The following is a 22,384-nucleotide window of genomic DNA, read 5'->3' as shown; positions in this document are numbered from 1 at the left end:
AATACAGGAAAGAAAACTGTGTATCTAAGAAAATTCTACTCTCATCTGTACTTTCCTCACAATTAACTACAATACCACCAACATATAATGTACATAGTCTTCTAATGGAATTTGGTATATAAAAAGCCCCCTATGAAAAAAGTATTTTCTAACAATAAAAAGCACACATCATGCCACACCAAAAATAGAAACTTACTGAATGCCCAAAAAATGACCCCAAAAAACTATTCAGATGGGACCTACATAAAAAGAAATTATGCTTTGCAGGCACCTGGGTGGCTCAGTTGGTTAAGTGACTGCCTTCAGCTCAGGTCATGATCCTGGAGTCGCAGGATCGAGTCCCACATCGGGCTCCCTGCTCAGCGGGGAGTCAGCTTCTCCCTCTGACCCTCCCCCGTCTCATGCTTTCTCTCTCTCTCTCAAGTAAACAAAAATCTTCAAGAAAAAAAATTATGCTTTGCTTTCTAACCACATGATTTTCAAAAGAAGAAAAAATACTCATCAACTATAGTAAGAAATACACTTTGAATTTTTCCTTATTTAAATAGTTTTTCTCAGAGCATCTTTCAGAACTAGTGTTTCATGAAAAACATTTTGGGAAACATCGTTTAATTCATTAACAAATACTGGAGAACTGGGAAGAAGTGATGGAAAACTTTTTAAAACATACATAATGAACCACTGAAACTACTAAAACATTACCAAGTGAAAAAGGCCAGACACAAAAGAGGACACTACTACGTGATTCCATTTACATGAAGTTGTAGAACAGGCAAAACTAATCAACAGTAAAGAAAGATCAGACCAGTGGTTGCCTCCGGAAAACGGGGTCAGGGATGGGCCAGGAAAGGGCCCAAGGGAACTTTCTAAGTGAGATATAATGTTGAGAGAGGTTTAGGTTATACAGGTTACATTTGTCAAAACTTGAGGAACAGTAAACTTAAAATATAAGCATTTCATTATGCATACATATTACTTAAAGACAAAAAACTAAACGGAACTCAATCAAGTAAATGCTATGTCTGAGGGAGCTGGGTAAGATGCACCAATGGACAGAAGAGATCCAGGAAGCCCTGAGATAAACAAGTGAAAAGAAACACTTGTGGTAGGATCTGGGGGGTGGGTTTGCAGCTGCTCACTATGTAGATATTTCAGTTGTTCTAGGTGTATGGAAATTTTACCAATGAAATATCAGGGAAAAAAGAGAAAACTCTACTAGATGTTATAACCAAAAAAATATACTAATGTTTTCCAGGGTATTTTCAAATGGATACTATCTCCATTCTACAAAGAGAAAAAGAACCACTTTCTAAAGTAATTTTTTTATCCACCATGATGACTTTCAAACAGCGGGACCAACAAACTTCGACAGATCTCAAGAGGGGCTTTTCAGATTCTACAGGTCTGGGGTGGATACAGGCATCCATTTCTTTTCAAAGGCTCAACAGTTTCTGATTTGTGGCCAAAATCCAGAGCAACTGAATTGTCATTGAAAGTCTTGTTGACTTTTCATAACAACAGGCCTAAACAACAGTATTTACTGGTATTTCGCTGTGAAAAATACAAGATTAAATAAAATAAGGGGCCAAGTCCAGTCCACAGGCCAAAGGCTTCCAAAAAGTGTTTTATATGTTGCCACAGGAGAGTGATATAGGAAAAATTTCAGGAGTAATTGTTTCACTCAATCTTATAATAATCACTATTTATAGTTAGCCAAGGCAAGATGTATTATAAAACTTAAAAGAAGAAATATTAACTGGGAAGGTTAATATTTTGCAAGATGGCTTTGCAATGAAAAGACCTTCATTCACAAAGAGCAATGAAATCCAGGTAGCTCATAATGTTAACTACAATGTAGACAACAATCTCCAAAGTGAAAACAAAATTTCAAAGAGTTACGCTTAAATACTCCTATTCCTATTGCACATTCCAAAATTTCTATAAAATATGATTTATAAAGGTCTTTAGAAAATGAAAACTACCAGTAAGAGGTCCTTACCTTTTCTAGGAGGAAGCTCTCCATTCTGGTTTAATTCTGTCCCCGTATATACAATTTCTCCATCTTTAACCATTTCATTCCACAAGCCACAGAGCCCATCTCTTGTGAATGCAAGCTGGTAATGATAAATAACATAAACTTACAGAATGATCATACAATGCAACTCTTAAAGAATGATATGATCAAAAAAAATCTCACTTCCTCTCATTTATTCAATCATCAACATTTAATAAAAATCATCCCAAAAAATACAGTTAAGTGAAAAAGGCACAGTGCATAACAGTATATAAACAATGCTAACTTCTGCATAAGATACAAGAAAAAAGACACGCACATGCGCTCTGGGAAGATAAACCAGAAACGAATAATGATGATTACCTGTGGAGAGACACCTGTGACAAGGGAACATGGCAGTACAGATGAATGAAAGCAAGATTTTGAGTAAACTTTATATATTTTTACTTCTAAACATATAAATGATTTTCATCTTCAAAAATTAAAATTAAATCATAAAAAAGAAAAATCTACAACTGGTAACAAGCAAATTAACCTATGTTTATCACAAAGGAAAGTATTTCAGGGGCCTTTTCAATTATACATCTTTAGTCAAATATACTCTAAAGGAAAAATATCTTAAGCTTTACTCATTGGTCTTACTGATAATCATAGTATTGATATTAAAATCTTAAAACTATCTCATATATTGTATGATACAGCAATGTTAATAAAATAAAACATGTTTACAACAGTTATGTTAGTGTTACTAGCAACAAAGGTTTTAAGTGTAAAGGAGATAAAAATGAAGGATATTTTTAAGAACAAATTGAATTGGAAATCTCAATACAAATTTATATTTGAATACATCTGCTTGGGAAGGAGCTAGAATGAATAACAGACATTCTGAGGGCAATGAGTACTCCCAGCACCCAGACATCAGTTTTTAAGTCTCACTTCCCAGAAACAAAACCTGGGCTCTTGGGAAAAAAAGGCTGATTCCAGGGTCAGGACAAATAAAATGAGCCTGGAATATTTTGTGTTTGTACCCCAAAAAAGGTGTGTAAGGCCTTATGGGGACTCTACTGGCCAAATTTAAAACAATTTTGAGCATCAAAATACATAACTGCAGTGGACTGCCAAAGTAAATAAAAACACAAGTCCACAGTGATATTCAAAGAAAAAAAAATGCTCCCACTTGTCAGTACTTGTCAGGTTTTGTTTCCATCTATGGCAAAGGTGAAAGAACTTCTCATATATAATTAAAGTCCCACAACTGTTGATTTCTAGTTATCATAAGGAAGATTATCCTGGGGCCCTACTTAATCAGGTGAAAGCCCTTAAGAGTATGGGGCCATCCAGAAGAGACATTCTCTACAGTCACGAAGAGGCGAGCTGCCATGAGCCACCTATGCAGAGCGGCAGCATCAAGGAGCCCATGACTCAGTTCCCCAACTGCAAGGAACTAAATTCTGCCAAAGAGCACCCCAATGAGACCCCAGATGAGAGCACAGCATGGCCAACACCCTGACTGCATGCAGCCTATTAGACCCAAAGCTGAGGACCCAGCTAAGCATTGGCCAGACTCCTGACCCACAGAAACTGGGAAAGAGAATAAACATGAATCGTTTTAAGCTGCTAAATTTACAGCTAGTAACTTGTAACATAGCAAAAGAAAACCATTTCAGCATCCAACTTAGTTTTCACAGAAGCAACAGCTTTCTTTCAGCACTCATATTTTATTTGTTGACCTCACTAACAAGATAACTGCCATAAACATACTTAAAACTAAAACATGATTCTTGATAAAAGTATCAACTGGCAGGGGAAAAATAAAGAGCGAGCCACAAACATTCAGCACCCCTTACGTTTTAATGAGGGAATGGAAAAGCTTGGCTCATTTGCTCATTCAGGTAAGAGGGCTAATACTGCTAGGGTTCAGTCCAGGTCCTACACAACCACATAAGCATGGGAGGCAAACAGGAGCTAGACTAAACAGCCCCACGTGTGCTGTGCTCCAGCAGTTACATGCCATCTTTAGGTAGTCCAGGGAATAAATGATCATAACTTAAGGCATAACTCAGTATCAGTGCAATGGATGGAGACAGAGGAAGAAACTAGAAACAGAAAATAATGTAGGAGCCTCTGTCAAGAGTCTCCCCAAAAAAGGGTGACAGCCTAAGGTAAGATGAGGAAAGAACTTAAGACATTCCAGATCAAATGAGACAGATCAGATGTGAAAAGTGAAAAGGAGGTAGGGAACAGAATCAGATGAAAGAGAACTAGCTCGGTATTAACCACTGAGATTTGCACTATGAACATGAGCATGGAGATCCTCTCCCCACGCACACATGCGTACATTCATATGCACAGCCACATATGTACATACATACACACACACACGTACACAGTGCAAATACAAATCCAGATCTTAACAGAGTGTCAGGACTAGAGATTCAAATCTGGGAGTCATGAGCAAATGAAATATAGACCACAGCCTGGAGGAAATGCCAACGCCCAAAGAGAGTAACAACATCCTCAACCCTGACAGCACACTGGGATTACCCACAAGGTGACTGCATCAGTATTTTTGGATGCAGTCCAGGTTGAATAACATCAGTGTTTAGAGCTATAAAAAAGAAAAACAAACATGAATTAAAGAATAAGCCAAGGAAGAAGCCCAGTTTATGTGGAAACAAGAATTGTTACTACCATGTCAGGAGGTAGAAAAGCAGGGCAGAAGCTGTGTGGAAGGTGGAGATTGGGTATCTGGACGACTGAAGACACAAAGATGTAAATGAACCACGGACCTGAGTAACCACCATTTAAAGCACAATGGTCTGGGCATCTTAAAGGATTTGAGGAAAGAGGAACATTACTAAGGCAACAAAGCAAGCTTCCCTGGAGGAGGGCATGAAAGAGCTAGGCTGTGGAAGGTAGAGATGAAGCCTAGAGGAAAGCATTCCAGGGCAATGGAAGGAAAGCACAGAATCCCAAAGAGAAAGCCAGGAAATCAAAAATAATCACAGCATTGTAAGAACAGCCTGTACAGGAAATAAGAAATACCAATCTGTCATTTTAAGAGTATCTGTACAACTGTCTATTATTACCTTGTCTTCATAAATAGCTAACTTACATTAAAAAGTACCCAATGGGTGATGATACAGGTTTTAAATTTTAACTGTTTTAGACAGAATCCAGATGCTTCTAATTAGTTTACTTGGTCTTAGGTTCCTTTTCCAAATTGTTCTCACATTCTTACTTCACACCTCTAAAATGACATAGCAGGTAAAGTCATTTTCACCCTGAAAAGCAGACAGTAAGAGGGGTATTAACATGCTCAGTTGTAAGGGACAGTAAACTAAAACTCAGAGGCTCAATTATTTGATCAGGATCACACAACCCTGAGACTATGAGAAGTGGAATTTGGGAAAAAGCCTAACTCCCAAGCTTGTTCTCCTCTCACCAACACCACAACATGCATCCACACATGCAGGGAAGAGGCCTGGGAGAACCACTGAGTCCCCCACACTGATGCTACTGACACTTGAACACTAAACAGGATTGGGCAAGCCAACCCTTAAAGTATCTATTAAAATGACTACTTCAGGGGATGCCTGGCTGGCTCAATCAGTAGAGTGTGCAACACTTGATCTTGGGGCTGTAGGTTCAAGCCCCATGTTGGATGTAGAAATTACTTAAAAATAAAATCTCTTAAAAAAATAAATAAAATGACTAATTCAGAATGCTTAAATGACATTTTGATTAACTTATAGGTTAGAAAATTTTTTTAGAAAATTATTTTACTTATCTTTAAAACATGTCTGATATGTAATCTGTTCAAATACCTGCAGATACTAAAGTAACGGTATCTGGCTTTTTTTCCTAGCCTTGCAGAAAAATACTTACTAAGCACCTGTTAAACACAGGACAACGTATCAACACCAAAAAAATTTTAAGAAAAGGTTTCTTAAGCAACTGGGGAGGGCAGACAGAAACTTAAAGTACCTCTGTTTTAAGACATCGGGCAGTTAGGAATAGCAAGCCTGAGACCCAAGAGAGGAGTACAGCCCAAAGAACCTAAGGCTGCTTTCCTGAGAGGCACCTGCCAATCCTGTGAGCAGGACTAAGACCAAGAACTGAGCAGAGCTGCTGAGAGACAGGCTTGAGCCAGGGTCCTCATGGGGGGAAGGCCTGTTAAACACACCATGCTTTGAATGAAACTTCAAAGGGCCACACACACCAGAAGTAGGCAGTGGTAAGGAAGAAGCAGATGGCCTTCCTAGGGAAGGAGCACAATTTTGAATCATTTCAGCCCCCAACTGCACTGCAGTGACCTGGGACTGCTAGTGCTGTGTGATTGGTAGATCCCCTCCAGAGGGGAAATCGTCACCCAGAGCCTCAAATGATCACAATAATTTTTCATATATAGTATCTGAAACTCAAACAAAAATAATAATGGATAAAGCAAGATTATGTGACAGAAAAATGAAAAAAAATATACAGAAACAAATCAAGAGTGGATGCAGAAAACAGAAATATAGGGGCGCCTGGGTGGCTCAGTTGGTTAAGCGACTGCCTTCGGCTCAGGTCATGATCCTGGAGTCCCGGGATCGAGTCCCGCATCGGGCTCCCTGCTCAGCGAGGAGCCTGCTTCTCCCTCTAACCCTCCCCCCTCTCATGTACTCTCTCTCTCTCTCTCATTCTCACTCTCAAAATAAATAAATAAATCTTTTAAAAAAAAAAAAAAGAAAACAGAAATATAGACACAGATTCTGTCCTAAAAGGAAGAGCCTGAGCAATGGATTTATTTGGCAGATGCCAGCCCAGGGCAGTGGGAGGCAGGGGAAGGGGGAGAAGGGAACACATGAAGCACAAGATACAACATGTTACCACATGGGTAAGCAAACTAAAGCCTAGCCCACAGGCCAAAACTGGCCCACCACCTGATTTAATATGGCCCCTGAGCTAAGAATGGTTGTTGCATTTTTCAAGGGTTGAAAAATCATCAAGGAAAATATTTTGTGACACATGAAAATGATGACATTCAAACTTCAGTATCTATAAAGCTTTATTAGAACCCAGACAGAGTTGTTTATGTATTGTCTGTACATTCAAACTTCAGTATCTATAAAGCTTTATTAGAACCCAGACAGAGTTGTTTATGTATTGTCTATGGCATGACAATGGCAGAGTTAAGTAGTTGTTACAAAGAACATATGGCTCACAGAAATATTTACTATCTTGCTCTTTACAGAAAAAGTTTGCTGACTCCTATGTTACTGCACTGGCCCATACTCCACAGTGAACAGGAGATACAGCAGGTTGTCCACTAGGCACATTCACTAGGCATGTGGGACTCTTCTACAAGTTTTGTAAGAAGAAATCATGGAACAGTCCAAGGAGGGAATAAAAAGAAAAGGAATTAAAATACCAGTCCCCTTATCTGTCCTTGCCAAGAGGTGGATGTTCAGTCTATAGGGAGCTAACTCCTGCTCTCCCAGCACCTTGTAGGCTATGTCATTGGCTCCATGGTAGACAGCTGGGAAGCCATAACGCACAGCCTGTTGTGTGACATGACATCCAAGACTGAAGTGGAAGGGTCATCCATGGGCATGCTGGATGTCAACCAAGAGGGAAGGGGAGACACAGTCAAGGAAACTAGAACATAGTAGGTAAACAAAATACCAAAACACTCGAAACTAAACATTTAAAATAGATGCATCTTACTAAATATAACTATACCTCAATAAAATTCATTTAAACAAAACCATGAAAATTTTAGAACCAAAAAATACATTATTTATAATTAAGAATGCTGAATGAGATTAAAAGCAGATTGAGAAGGCCTGTGCTTCTTCTGCCTATGAAAGATTAACTTCTTTAAGAATTACCTCTCCACTATAATCAACTAGAAAAGCAAACAAAATATATCAAACAGCCCAGAGCTATGATCCCTAAGAAGGGCAACAAATGAAGCCCTACAATTGCCCAAGCTTACTGCTTAGAAGCAGCTTCCAGGATGCAGCACAGGAAAGGGGAACCCAAACAGAGCCCAGAGGTCTTGCTGAGTTGAGGAGACAGATCAGCTATAAGAGGTTAAAATGACAAGAATACAGGTGAAGGGGGATCTGCAGAGAAAGAGTAAACACTAAAGATGGGCAGAGGGGATCCCGAGTCTTGGGCTGAATACTGAATTGGGTGTGGGTTGAGAAAACTACCAAGGCTGGGGAAAGAAGCACTAGAAAGAAAAAGGCAGAATCCCCATGATTCCCAGTCTGAGAAAAGCTTGTGTTTCCACCAACCAACATGAAATAGACCTCCTATCACACCAAACACTTGGAAGAGTCCTAAGAAGGATACTGCCTTAGTAAGAGAGATAAATTAGTACATGACTAGAGGTTGTGCTAGATCAGCCTGAACAAACCTGAGGATCAAGCTTTGAAAAAATTAAATTGATCCCAACAAACTTACATGAATGCCAGACAAAACTAATGCTCTTTAAAGAAATAAAACAAAATCCAGCACAGAACAACATAATATTGTCCAGCATTCAATAAAAAATTACCTGACATGCGAACACACCCCATGACCAAAGCAATCAATCAATGGAAATAACAGAGTGATCAAAAGAAATAGATCCAGATGTGATAGAGATGATGGAATTAGCAGACAAGAACATTAAAAACTCCATTATAGATACATCCAGATGCTCACAAATAGGAAAATATGAACCTGATGACAAGTGAAACAGAAGACATGAAAAGGAACCATATGGAACACCTAGAGATGAAAAATACAACATGGTGAAAACTTCAATGCATAGGATTAATAGGTTAGACACTGCATAACAGTTATACCATAAAGTAACATGTTTAAGCAGATAGCTATTATATAGTATGTTCTCTCCCTTTTAAAACTCGTTTACTCTAGGTTCCACATATAACTGTAGGTACAATGACCACCATCAGTCTTCATGTCAATCTACAGTCATTTGGTCATCTAAAGATCCTTCTCTGCTCACTTCCTCAAGAAGAGCTCATGGGAACAGTATTTGTGCATTGATAAAGTTGTGTCCTTTTGCCTGAAAAGTCAGTTTTGCTAGAACATAACATCCTTGCCTCACATTTTCTTTTCTTGGGAGCCATAAATATGTTACTGAATCTTCTTCTGCAAAAAAGTCTTATCAAATCTGATGGTAACCTCATATTTATCTTTCCCTTATAAATATTATTAGTCTTTTCTAAGAACCAGAAGTTAGTTTTTTAAAAAAGACTAACAAAATGTTTAAAGCCCTGACAAGATTAATGAAAATATAGAGAAAATACAAATAATCAAATCATGAATAAAAAAGTGAGCTATGCTACCTATCCTACAGACAAAAAAGTAATCAGATGTCATTATGAATATTAAGTTACCTGTATTACAAAATTCTTTTATTTCTACATCTCATCTGTCAACTGGAAAACCTGAAAACAGAATTTACCAAGATGATCACGTCTATGTTATTTTTTTTTTAATTTATTTATTAGAGAGAGAGAGAATGAGAGATAGCACGAGAGGGAAGAGGGTCAGAGAGAGAAGCAGACTCCCCGCTGAGCAGGGAGCCCGATGTGGGACTCGATCCCGGGACTCCAAGATCATGACCTGAGCCGAAGGCAGTCGCTCAACCAACTGAGCCACCCAGGCGCCCACGTCTATGTTCTTTAATCTACTGATATTCTAAGCATAAAGTAACAATATATACATTTAATAATTTTAATTTTAAAATTTAACTTTTATCTTTACTCATTCTAAATTGATTAGAATAAGAGACAAATAAATTATTTGAGTTTAATTATTAATATACTCAACAACTTTGATGGACCTCAACAGCCTTATACTGTGAACAAAACCAGTCTTAAAAGATCACATATCACATGACATTCTCAAAATGACAAAATTAAAGAGATGGAAAACAGATTAGTGACTGCCAGGGGTCAGAGATGGTGGGGGAAGGGTGGTGTGACCTACAGAGGGGCAAGAGGAAGGAGATCTTTGTGGTGTGATTACACAATTGGCACAGAACTATGCACAAATTGTACCAATGTCAATTTCCTGGTTTTGATATTGTACTATAGTTACATAAGATGTAACCAATGGGGGAATCTGGGTGAAGAGTATACAGTGACCTCTCTACTTTCTTTGCAACTTCCTGTGACTCTATAAATTATTTCAAAATAAAAAGTTAAAAGAAATTGCATCATACATATCTAATTTCATGCTCCACTTCAAAGTATCCAAAAATAGAAACTGTAGGAGATTCATCTGAGTACAGATTATGCAAGAAAAAGATAACACCATTCTTGGAGCCATGCTCAAAGACACACCCTTAGCCTTACATCAAAACTAGCAAATAAATGTGCATATATGATTTAAGAATAAAAAGCTTTTAAGGTATCATTTTTTTATAGGTCCTTTGCTTAACTGACTTTTTGGTTCATTGAGAAACAACCAAACACATCAGAGAGGACTTTTACTTTAAATATAAGAATGGTACTGATTATGTAGCTAACATCTCTTAGCTCTATGTTTTATTGCCTCTTCAAGAGAGTTGCAAAGGAAATGGCAATTCAAGGTACTCCACACAACAATCAGAAAAGAGTGTTGAAAAAGTAAAAAGCAGGGCGCCTGGGTGGCTCAGTCGTTAAGTGTCTGTCTTCAGCTCAGGTCATGGTCCTGGGATCAAGCCCCACATCACACTGGGCTCCCTGCTCAGCGGGGAGCCTGCTTCTTCCTCTCCCACTTCCCCTGCTTGTGTTCCCTCTTCCGCTGTCTCTCTCTGTCAGATAAATAAATAAAATCTTTAAAAAAAAAAGAAAAGAAAAAGTAAAAAGTAAAAAGCATTATATATGTAAAAACCACATATATGCCTTCCATATAACTGGCACTCTATTAAAGGCAGCTTGTTGCAACATCCTAGACCTGACAAATCGTAGGCCTAAACATCTATGAACAAGAAAGCCTAGGATCAGTGCCTGTGTTCTTTATAATATACACATATTAAAAGTTTTCACAGCCTCCAAAAATATTTCCTTTCTAAAGTCACTAAAACCTTCACAGGCATTTCAAACAAAAATAGCCACAGAAAATAGATTTGCTAAATCCTATGGCTAAGAAACATGTTTCTACCCCACATAATATTAATTAACAAGGTCTCAATTCTGTTACCAATACAAAAGCCCTACCTAAGGAATGGGACACTTCCCACTCCAGTTGGGAGAGACATCCCGAATAGGGTAAGGGTAAAAGCTGTCAGTATAAGGCTTGCATCTGCAATGTGTGTCTATAGGAAGGATTCCAAAGAGTGAAACTAAATCTAAGTCAATTGTTAGGGTAAAACGACATTTGTTCCTCACATTTAATAAGCAATGCTGGAGAAACTATGTAAAACCAAGGTCAGCGATCATTTTTTTCATGATATTAAGTAGCTTCAATACCCACAACACATTTTCCCTTCTGAGGCACTCTCCAAAACCTAGGTCTCTTCATGTGTTCCTAGGATGAGTTTGGAGGACTTCTGACTAGTATCTGAAATGTCTAAGAAGGGCTAAGCATTATATATTACACTAAATAAATCAAAAGTAAAATAGTAAGCACTCTAAGGCATAAATGGTGTTTCCTTTTATGTATATCTGCCTGACTCATCATAGGCACTCAACTCAGCATTAAACTGGTTTTAGATCAAGATGCTAAAACTCATATTAAACAGTTATTCAATTATGATTAAAAAGAAAAACTTCATAAAGTTCTTTACTTCAACAAGTTCTGCAAAATACACAAACACTAATAAAAAAATGAAGTCTTAAAATCAGTTTGCCTAAATCTCAAGATTTCAGAAATAAGAAATTACTCATCTCACCTCCCCCGACCACGCTTTAAAAAAAAAAATGACAAAGGAAAACAAACAGAATTGCTAAATAAAAAGCAAAGTTTAAACAAAAACAAACCAAGAGTCACTACTATGCCAATTCTTGGCCCAATTCTTTTTGCTTTAATCTAACATTACCCCATTAATAACTGTCCCAAAATCCACAACACAGTTCTAAGCACTTGGCTCTCACACCTACTGGGACTCAACACTTAAAATAAATAAGTAAAGAGAGATTATAATACTTCACTACAAGTATCTACAATCAAGTGCTTATAGAATACATGACTCCTGATAAACTGTGATGCACTATGTAAGATTGTACTGAAAAACGTAGATTACTTGAGAAATGCTTAAAATGGTTAACCTCAGGAAAGAGAAAAAAAAGCCATATATACTACAAAATATTTCAGACACTTCTTTTTGCTGTTAATATGGAGTTACAAAAGTAGTTTTTCCAAACCATTTGCAAAGAAAACTAACTTGGGGTAAAAAAAAAAAAAAAAAAAGTCTATAGAAACATTACTGCTATTATTTATTTGCTAATTTCTGGACAAGCTTACAATTGCATTATTAAAACATTAGAGAGTCTAAGGCCAACATTTTGTTTCATGCATTCTTTATGTGAAACCTTGAGCACTCCTCTTAATAGACCAGTCACAAAAACAAACAGCTCAACTGAACTCTTGTCTCCCCAGAAACAAAAACACAGGGTCCCATAAAATGAGTGAGTTTCTGCAGGACATAATAAATTACTACATGTCACTTCTTCCCCTCATTAACTGAACATCTCAAAACTATCCGGAAAACAGTCAACAAGGTTAAGAATACTACAGACCTCTTAAAAATAATAATAGAAAAAATGTTTGCATAAACAGATCTCAAGTTTCTTGCAGTTACACATAACTGCAACTAAAATGTAGCCACAATCTATAAAAACTGATACAATAAAGGTGCATTTTAAATTATAGGAAATAAACCTGCTTCTCTAATAGGCAAGATCCGATCTGCATCCTTGTACTCATCCTGTATAAAGCCGTAACCAGAAATTTAAATATGGAGGCAGGAACACACCAAGAAAAAAGCATGTCAAAACCCCACCTGTATATCTGTTTTCAACCATTTGGAGTCAAGTCGAGTTTGGGCAGCCAAACAGAAAGAATCAGAGGGCATCTTTCCGCCAGTTTCCTCCCAGTTGTCAGTCCTGCAAGTAGAACATAAATGTTGGAAGACCTAAAGCTTTTCAGAATTCTCCCAAGACCCTCCCGCAAGGTTTAATGCAGCAAAAAGAACAGAAGGATGGGAGAGAAGAACAGGTGGGGGAGGGGAGGGAGAGGAGGAGAAAGGAAGAGAAAGATGGAGAGAGACAGGGAGGAGGATGGAAGAAAAAGCCTACTTCCAATACAGGTTAAGAGCCACACACAGGATTCGCCTGGTTTCTGTACTACGTCGGCGAGACCTTGAGAATGGACGGTCACAAGAGACCAAATCACAATGTCATCCCCTTCCCTTAAATCCAAAAGGTAAACACACAGAACGACAGGAAGCCCACATTTCAACGACAAATGACAGTAGCGTGCATCTACCGCTTTATCCCATACCAATAGTGGTGCGTGAAACAAATTAATCAAAAGTCACGCCTGCGGACAAATCCAAAACAATAATCACTTTGAAATGGAAAGGCAGCCCGAGACGCGCGCCGCGGGCGGTCCGCGCAGGCCCAGGTCCGGCAGCCGCGCCAACGCCCGCCGCGCCCCAGCCCGACCGTGCCCTGGGTTCCGACCCGCACCGCCCTAGCGGCTAGCTGCCCTCGCCACCCCCGGGGATGAGGACCTGACGCGCAAAGGCCCCACCGCCTCAGTCCCGCGGCGTGCGGACACAGCCTCCAAGCCGCCGCTGGCTCGGCCGGCGCTGGTGATCCCGGTATCTCTCGCGACCGGAGAGGCGGGCCGACTCGGGACTACCGCCCCCACCGGCCAGCCAATCACAGAGAGGCTGCTCTCTGGACCAGCCAATGGGGAAGAGGAGCCTTCTCGCCCTTCCTCCCTACTCCCCTGCTTCGTTCAATCCTGCTCATCTTCCTCCTTGGGGTTCACCCCTTGCGGTCAGGGCCAACCGCAGGCGCCGGGAGGCGGGATTTCCGCCTCATGCTGGCACTCCTGTCCCGGGTTCCGTACAGCGCTGGCGAAAAACCTGCGGGCGGGGTAGAACGTGAGGTGACTGAGGTGCTTCAGCACAGAGTGGCTAGGGTGTGTGCCATGGGCACACGTACAGGGGAGAAGAGACTCGAGGTTGGCTCCAGTCGGCTAGAGCCTCCTCCTGTCTGTCCCACTGAAAGCAGCTGCAATCCTAGGCTGAATTCATGGAGCGGCTGGTAGCAAGGGGACTTGGAGAAGGAAATCAGAACTTTTAGTATCACGATAAAACAAATCTTAAGAAATTTTAAACAATTGAAGTCATATAAAGTATGTTCTCTGACCATAATGGAATTAAACTACAAATCAGTAAAAAATAACAGGGGGCGCCTGGGTGGCTCAGTGGATTAAGCCTCTTGATCTTGACTCAGGTCTTGAACTCAGGGTGGTGAGTTCAAACCCCACCTTTGGGCTACACGCTCAAAAGTAAAAATAAAAAATAGCAAGACTATTTCCAAACACTTGGAAATTAAGCAGTACACTTCTAGGTAATCCACAGGTCAAAGAAGAACTCTCAAGGGAAATAGAACTATTTGAACTGAATAAAAATATAACGATTTATGGGATGCAACTAAAACAGTGATGAACGTGAAATTTTATAACAACTGCTTTTCTTAGAAAAGGAAGGTCTAAAATCAAGGATGTAAGCTTCCATTTCAAGAAACTAGAAAAAGAAAAGTAATAAATCTAAAGCAAGAAGAGGGAGGAAATAAGACAGGAAGAGAAATAAAGAAAAATGGAAAAACAACAGAAAAACATTGAAACTAAAAGCTAGTGCTTTGAAAAGATAAAAGGTAGGGAGAGGGCACCTGGGTAGCTCAGTGGTTAAACATCCCACTATTGATTTTGGCTCAGGTCAAGATTTCAGTGTCCAGAGATAGAAACCCCGCATCAGGCTCCCCACTCAGCAGGGAGTCGGCTTGAGATTGTCTCTTTCCTTCTTCCTCTGTGCCTCGCCCTGCTCTCTCTCTAAAATAAATCCTTTTTAAAAAAAGATGAAAAATATCTGATAAGCCTGCCAAAAAAAGAGAGAGAGAACACATAGGTTACCAAAATCAGGAATACCAGAGAAGATACCACTAAAGACCCCACAGACTTCAAAGAGAGAGTAAGGGAGAGACACCTGGCTGGCTAGGTCAGTAGAGCATGTGATTCTTAATCTCAGGGTTGTAAATTTCATCCCTAGCTTGGTGTAGAGATTACTTAAAAGTAAAATCTTCAAAAGGAGAGTAAAATAATACTAGGAAAATTCTACACATACAAATTTGATAATTTATATGAAATGGACTAATTCCACAAAAGTTGTATACTACCAAATTAAATACATAACCTGAACAGGACTATACCTACTTTAAAATTTGAATTCACAGTTAAAAACCTTCCAAAAAAGAAATCTCCAGGCCCAGATTGTTTCCGTGGTAGATTCTGGTTCTACCAGATATTTAATAAAGAAAGAGCACCAATTCTATATAAACTCTCCCAGAAAATTAAAGAGGAGTGAAAATTTTCATTATATAACCACAGCATTACCCTGATAACAAAACCAGAAAAAGACATTGCAAGAAACCTTAAGACCGATATCTTTCATGAACATTATATATAAAAATTCTTAGCCAAGTTTTTGCAAATGGATTCCAGCAACATTAGAAAGGATAATACATCATAACTGGGGTTTATCCCAAGAATTCAAGATTGGTTTAACATTCAAAGCTAAATGTAATTCACCATGAGATCATCTCAATAGACGCAGAAAATGCTTTTGACAAAAATCAACATCTCATAAAAACTCTGAGCAAACTAGTAAGTTTGCTTGCTAATGAACATCTGTAAAAATCTACATACAAGCCAAAACAGTCTTGAAAAAGAACAAAGTTGGAGGACTCACACTTTCTGATAATAAAACTTACTACAAAACTATGGTAAACAAAATAGTGTGGTACTTCCATAAGGGTAGACATGTAGATCAATGGAATAAAACCCAGAACCCAGAAATAAACGCTCATATATCTGGTCAATTGATTTCTTCCAAGGGTGCCAACACCATACAATGGTGAAAGGGTGGTCTTTTCAATAAACAGTGCTTGGAAAGCTGAATTTCCACAAAATGAAGTTGGACACTTACATTTCACCATATATAAAAATTAACTCAAAATGGATCAAACTTAAACGTAAGACCTACAAGTATAAAACTCTTAGAAGAATACATGGAGGGCAAGTTTTATGACATTGGATTTAGCAATAATTTCTTAAATATGGCACCAAAAGCACTGGCAACAACAACCCAGAAAGCATGAGTAAATTTAGTTTTGTATATTCCTAATCTTATTTCTTATCCCCACTCTTATCTTTATCCTTAGGTCCCTATTTCTCATCTATTCCTAACCCCTACCCCTGAACCCTGTGGAACTTAAAGGCATATTCTTTTTTTTAATTTTTTATTTAAATTCAATTAACCAACATACAGTACATCATTAGTTTCAGATGTAGTGTTCAATAATTTATCAGTTACATATAACACCCAATGCTCATCACATCACGTGCCCTCCTTAATGCCCATCACCCAATTATCCCATCCCCCCACCTACCTCTCCTCTAGCAATCCTCAGTTTGTTTCCTATAGTTAAGAGTCTCTCATGGTTTGTCTCCCTCTCTGATGACTTCCCATTTAGTTTTCCTTCCCTGCCCCTATGATCCTCTGTGCTGTTTCTTAAATTACACCTATGAGTGAAACCATATGATAATTGTCTTTCTCTGTTTGACTTATTTCACTCCACATAATACCCTCCAGTTCCATCCATGTCCATGTGAATGGTTAAAAATTCATCCTTTCTGATGGCTGAGTAATATTCCATTGTGTGTATGTATATATATATAGCACATCTTTATCCATTCATCTGTTGATGGACATCTGGGCTCTTTCCATAGTTTGGCTATTGTGGACACTGTTGCTATAAACATTGGGGTGCAGGTGCCCCTTTGGATCACTATATTTGTATCTTTGGGGTAAATTCCTAGTAGTCCAATTGCTGGGTCCTAAGGTAGCTCTATTTTTAACTTTTTGAGGAACCACATACTGTTTTCCGGAGTGGCTGTACCAGCTTGCATTACCACCAACTGTGTAAGACAGTTCCCCTTTCTCCACATGCTCGCCAACATTTGTTGTTTCCCATCTTGTTAATTTTAGCCATTTGGACTGGTGTGAGGTGTTATCTCATTATGGTTTTGATTTGTATTTCCCCGATGCCAAAGGATGTAGAGCATTTTTTCATGTGTCTGTTGGCCATTTGTAAATTTCTTTAGAGAAATGTCTGTTCATGTCTTCTGCCCATTTCTTGACTGGATTCTTTGTTTTTTGGGTGTTGAGTTTGATAAGTTCTTTATAGATCTTGGATACTAGCCCTTTATCTGTAATGTCATTTGCAAATATCTTCTTCCATTTGGTAAGTTGCATTTTGGTTTTGCTGACTGTTTACAGGCATATTCTTATCATGTTACTGTTCTAATGAAAAATCTGTAGTCTCCTATGGAAAGCAGTGACTTTTTATTCTTCCACATACATACATCTTAGGACATGAAGTGGATCCTTGCCACTTTTAGACCATTATTCCTCCCATTTCACTTAAAACAAAACTGAACTTCTTTGAAACACTTGACATCAGATTATACCACTCTCTGATCCTGTTTGCAATAACCCATGGTACTATCCATCACTTTCCATGTCCACTGAAGATTTAAGCACTCCACTGATGACCTTTTTACCACAGCTACCACTGGCCCATTCTCAGGGCCTTCGCTACCACAGCTCAGTGCCCCTGCCTCTCAGTTCTTCATGGCCTTACTTTTAACCATCCTGCTTCCTGCTCCACCTGAACCACTCACCACCGTGGTCTGTTCCATTCATGAAATAACCTTGAAGATCACAATTGTGAGCCTCTGACTCTTTGATCACTGCATCTTATCTTTTTAGTTCACTGCCTCTAGTAATTATGCAAACAAACTTCAACCCCTCTAGAAGTCTTGTCTCACATCCTCACTTTCCTTTTTTGCCAAGTTTGATTTTGCAGCCCAGCTTATGGCCTGCCCATAATCTCTAATCACATTCCTCTATCTCTCCATTGTACTATCCTGGCAAACCTTAATGCTGGGTGAATCCACTCCACTCACTTAGTGTGTGGCTGAACCCCTGAAACACACAACTGCATATCTACTCCATATCTACTTTCCCTTCCCCTGGTGCCACACAGCCTTTTGGCACCAAGGATACTACAGGCCTAAGAAAGAAGAGCCAGACAGCTAGGGGTAGGGGGGCAACAAAGTGGAAGGATGGAAGGAGGTCCTGGAAATTATACATGCACCATTGACCCAATCTTGTGTCCACCCACCCCCAGACTTATTGAAGTTAGAAATAATTAACAAGCAGATATTATCACAGCCAGGAACACCCTAACTGATGAAAGTGTTCTCACCATGAAAATTGCCACCATAACTGTCTGCAGTTTTCCCCCTCCCTTCCATTACTGTGGCTAAAGCTTCCCATATCTTATGGGTAGACAATCTCCTTACTAGTGCTCTGGATCCACCCCCTCACCTATCAATGATGCCACTCAGGTATTAGTCCAGTCCTTGCCTCACCTCCCCTCCACCCTTCCATGAGTGTCTCCTTCTCTTCTGCATCTGTCCTACCAACTTACAAATATGCCCAGGATCCTAGTTTTAAACGTGTTCCTTTGAACTCCACATATCCTTACAGAAGCCATCCCACTTCTCTGATTTTTTTAAAAATAGCAAAATTCCTTTCCAAATGGTCTCACTTTCTACCTCTATTTCACCTTACTCTTACTTAAAGCACAACAGTCAGGCTTTGTTCCTACCACTTCACTGGAATTCTCTTGCAGAGTTTACTAATGACCATCAGTTGGCCAAATTTCATGTCAGTCATCAGTTTTCACCATATGTACACTCCCAGTAGTATGTTCACAGTTGCTCACAACTTCATAATTGAAACATATTCTTCACATTTTCCCAGTTTCCTCCTATGTGATGGAAATTCCTCATCAGGCTCCTTATTTTCCTGACCTTCCTATATTGGAATGACCCAAGCTTATTCCTCAGCTCTCTTCTTTATCAACACTCCCCAGGTAATGTCATCTAATCTCATGGCTTTCAATATGCTAATAACTCCCGAGTTTGACATCTTTCATTAAATCTAAGAAGCATTGATGCCATTATTTTCTTTATCTTACTAAATGGTGTCAAAAGAAAATGTCATAACTAAGTCACAACTGCCACTTGTCTGACAACAAATGATAATGGGATGTATCCTGATTTCAGAGATAATGATATACAGAAAATGTGTATCTCAGAATTGAGGACATAAGATATATAGATCTCCAGTTCTAAATTCCATAGTCCTACATCCAACAACCCACTTAGAAGAATAATATGTATCTCAAATTTTATAGGTCCAAAGCTGAATGTAGAATCTCCCCTTCACATCCCTTATTCGTCTCAGTAAATAGACCACCAAAAACTTTGTAATCACCCTTGACTCCTTTCTTTCTTTCACCTCCAAGATCCAATCCAAGCATAAACCCTATTGGCTCTATCTTGAATTAGACCACTTTCCATCACTTCTACAATAATGTGAACAAAAACACCTTCATTTCTCAACTGGACCTATGCAAGAGCCTTCTAACCTTCTAACTCCCTGCTTCCATAACTGTGCTTTATTATCCATTCCCCACCCAGCAACCAATATGATACTTTTCAAATATGTTTCAGATTATGTCTCTTCCTGACCAAAACCCTCCACTGACTTATCATATTTTAACTATAACCAAGGTGAGGCCCTGCCTGATCTACTCCTGGCTCCTTCTCTGTTCTTACTTACTTCCACTTTCCTCTTCACCCAATTCACTTCAAATACATTGGTCTTCTTCCTACTTCTCCAACATGTCAAACATGTTTCTGTCTCAGGACCTTTGCATTTGCTATACTCTCTACTTGGAATGATCTTTCCTTAGAAATTTTTCTGGCTATCATCTGTTTGTACATGGCTCAAAAGTCCACCACTATCTGCCTCACCCCATACCCCAACTCCTGATTCCCAAGAGAGGAAATCTCTTTGGCTATTCCCAGGGCTATTCCCTCTCTCTCGAGGAAGTGTCCATCCTTGTGTCAGTCACCAGAGCCAGAAAGAGAGTCATGTGGTACAAAACACCTACTTGGACCCAGTCCTTCAGCAGAAGCTATAGGTTTGAATAAAATGTATGAGCTGGGTAAGCAGTTATAACATATCTGTTAAAATTTCTTTATCTCGCTTATTAAAGTCTAAGGCAAAGCCAGACCTGACTGATCAGGTTTGCAATGATTAAGAGGAAAATCCTTGCAATCAGACTGCCTATGTAAAATCTTGTTTCTGCTCTTACTAGCTATGTGAGTTTTGGCAAGTTATTTAGTCTCATTCTAACATGAGGACAATAAAATTATTTATCTCATAGAGCTACCTCAAAGATTGAGGCAATTGATGCAATATACTTAGTACAGTGCCTAGTGACATCTTTTTTTAAATTTTTTATTGTTATGTTAATCACCATAAATTACATCATTAGGTTTTGATGTAGTGTTCCATGATTCATTGTTTGTGCATAACACCCAGTGCTCCATGCAGAACGTGCCCTCCTCAATACCCATCACCAGGATAACCCATCCCCCTATCCTCCTCCCCTCTAGAACCCTCAGTCTGTTTTTCAGAGTCCATCATCTCTCATGGTTCGTCTCCCCCTCTGACTTACTCCCCTTCATTCTTCCCCTCCTATAGCAGCTTTTTCTTTTTTCTTAACAAATGTGGCATTATTTGTTTCAGAAGTACAGATCTGTGATTCAACAGTCTTACACAATTCACAGCGCTCACCATAGCACATACCCTACCCAATGTCTATCACCCAGCCACCCCATCCCTCCCACCCCCCACCACTCCAGCAACCCTCAGTTTGTTTCCTGAGATTAAGAATTCCTCATATCAGTGAGGTCATCTGATAAATGTCTTTCTCTGATTGACTTATTTCACTCAGCATAACACCCTCCAGTTCCATCCACGTCGTTGCAAATGGCAAGATCTCATTCCTTTGGATGGCTGCATAATATTCCATTGTATATATATACCACATCTTCTTTATCCATTCATCTGTCAATGGACATCTTGGCTCTTTCCACAGTTTGGCTATTGTGGACATTGCTGCTATAAACATTGGGATGCACGTACCCCTTCGGATCCCTACATTTGTATCTTTGGGGTAAATGCCCAGTAGTGCAATTGCTGGATCGTATGGTAGCTCTATTTTCAACTGTTTGAGGAACCGCCATACTGTTTACCAGAGGGGTTACACCAGCTTGCATTCCCACCAAAAGTGTAGGAGGGTTCCCCTTTCTCCACATCTCCGCCAACATCTGTCGTTCCCTGACTTGTTAATTTTAGCTATTCTGACGAGTGTGAGGTGGTATCTCATTGAGGTTTTGATTTGGATTTCCCTGATGCCAAGTGATGTTGAGCACTTTTTCCTGTGTCTGTTGGCCATTTGGATGTCTTCTTTGGAGAAATGTCTGTTCATGTCTTCTGCCCATTTCTTGATTGGATTATTTGTTCTTTGGGTGTTGAGTATGATAAGTTCTTTATAGATTTTGGATACTAGACCTTTATCTGATATGTCATTTGCAAATCTTTCCTCCCATTCTGTAGGTTGTCTTTTGGTTTTGTGGACTGTTTCTTTTGCTGTGCAAAAGCTTTTTATCTTGATGAAATCCCAATAGTTCATTTTTGCCCTTGCTTCCCTCGTCTTTGGCGATGTATCTAGGAAGAAGTTGCTGTGGCTGAGGTCGAAGAGGTTGCTACCTGTGTTCTCCTTTAGGATTTTGAAGGACTCCTGTCTCATGTTTAGGTCTTTCAACCATTTGGAGTCTATTTTTTGTGTGGTGTAAGGAAATGGTCCAGTTTCATTCTTCTGCATGTGGCTGTCCAATTTTCCCAACACCATTTGTTGAAGAGACTGTCTTTTTGCCATTGGACATTCTTTCCTGCTTTGTCAAAGATAAGTTGACCATAGAGTTGAGGGTCCATTTCTGGGCTCTTGATTCTGTTCCATTGATCTATGTGTCTGTTTTTGTGCCAGTACCATACTGTCTTGATGATGACAGCTTTGTAGTAGAGCTGGAAGTCTGGAATTGTGATGCTGCCAGCTTTGCTTTTCTTTTTCAATATTCCTCTGGCTCTTCGGGGTCTCTTCTGGT

At 39.3% G+C, this 22,384-nt stretch overlaps 1 protein-coding gene across 6 annotated transcripts in view; it reads right to left on the bottom strand.

The window, feature by feature from the left end:
- HERC2 (HECT and RLD domain containing E3 ubiquitin protein ligase 2) overlaps positions 1–13,837 on the bottom strand; it is a 264,269-nt gene extending 250,432 nt beyond the window's left edge. For 5 of the 6 annotated variants that reach the window (XR_012376642.1, XM_073887396.1, XM_073887397.1 and 2 more), the window contains exons 1-3: positions 13,737–13,837; positions 13,005–13,107; positions 2,000–2,114 (exon numbers count right to left, since the gene is read on the bottom strand). Coding sequence is in view for 5 of the 6 variants with exons in the window: in XM_073887396.1 (XP_073743497.1) it covers positions 2,000–2,114; positions 13,005–13,076 (187 nt within the window). In the remaining variant the exon portion in view is untranslated. The remainder of the gene's footprint in view (positions 1–1,999; positions 2,115–13,004; positions 13,108–13,736) is intronic. The other variant, XM_073887399.1, reaches the window with a different exon arrangement.
- Between the last annotated feature and the right edge of the window lie 8,547 nt (positions 13,838–22,384).

The sequence above is a fragment of the Callorhinus ursinus genome, unplaced genomic scaffold (assembly GCF_003265705.2).
Source record: "Callorhinus ursinus isolate GAN/ISIS: 27379988/994484 unplaced genomic scaffold, GSC_fseal_2.0 scaffold78, whole genome shotgun sequence".
NCBI classification, from domain to species: Eukaryota; Metazoa; Chordata; class Mammalia; order Carnivora; family Otariidae; genus Callorhinus; species Callorhinus ursinus.
The sequence above is the reverse complement of the archived record's forward strand: the minus strand, read 5'-3'. Positions and strand labels throughout refer to the sequence as shown.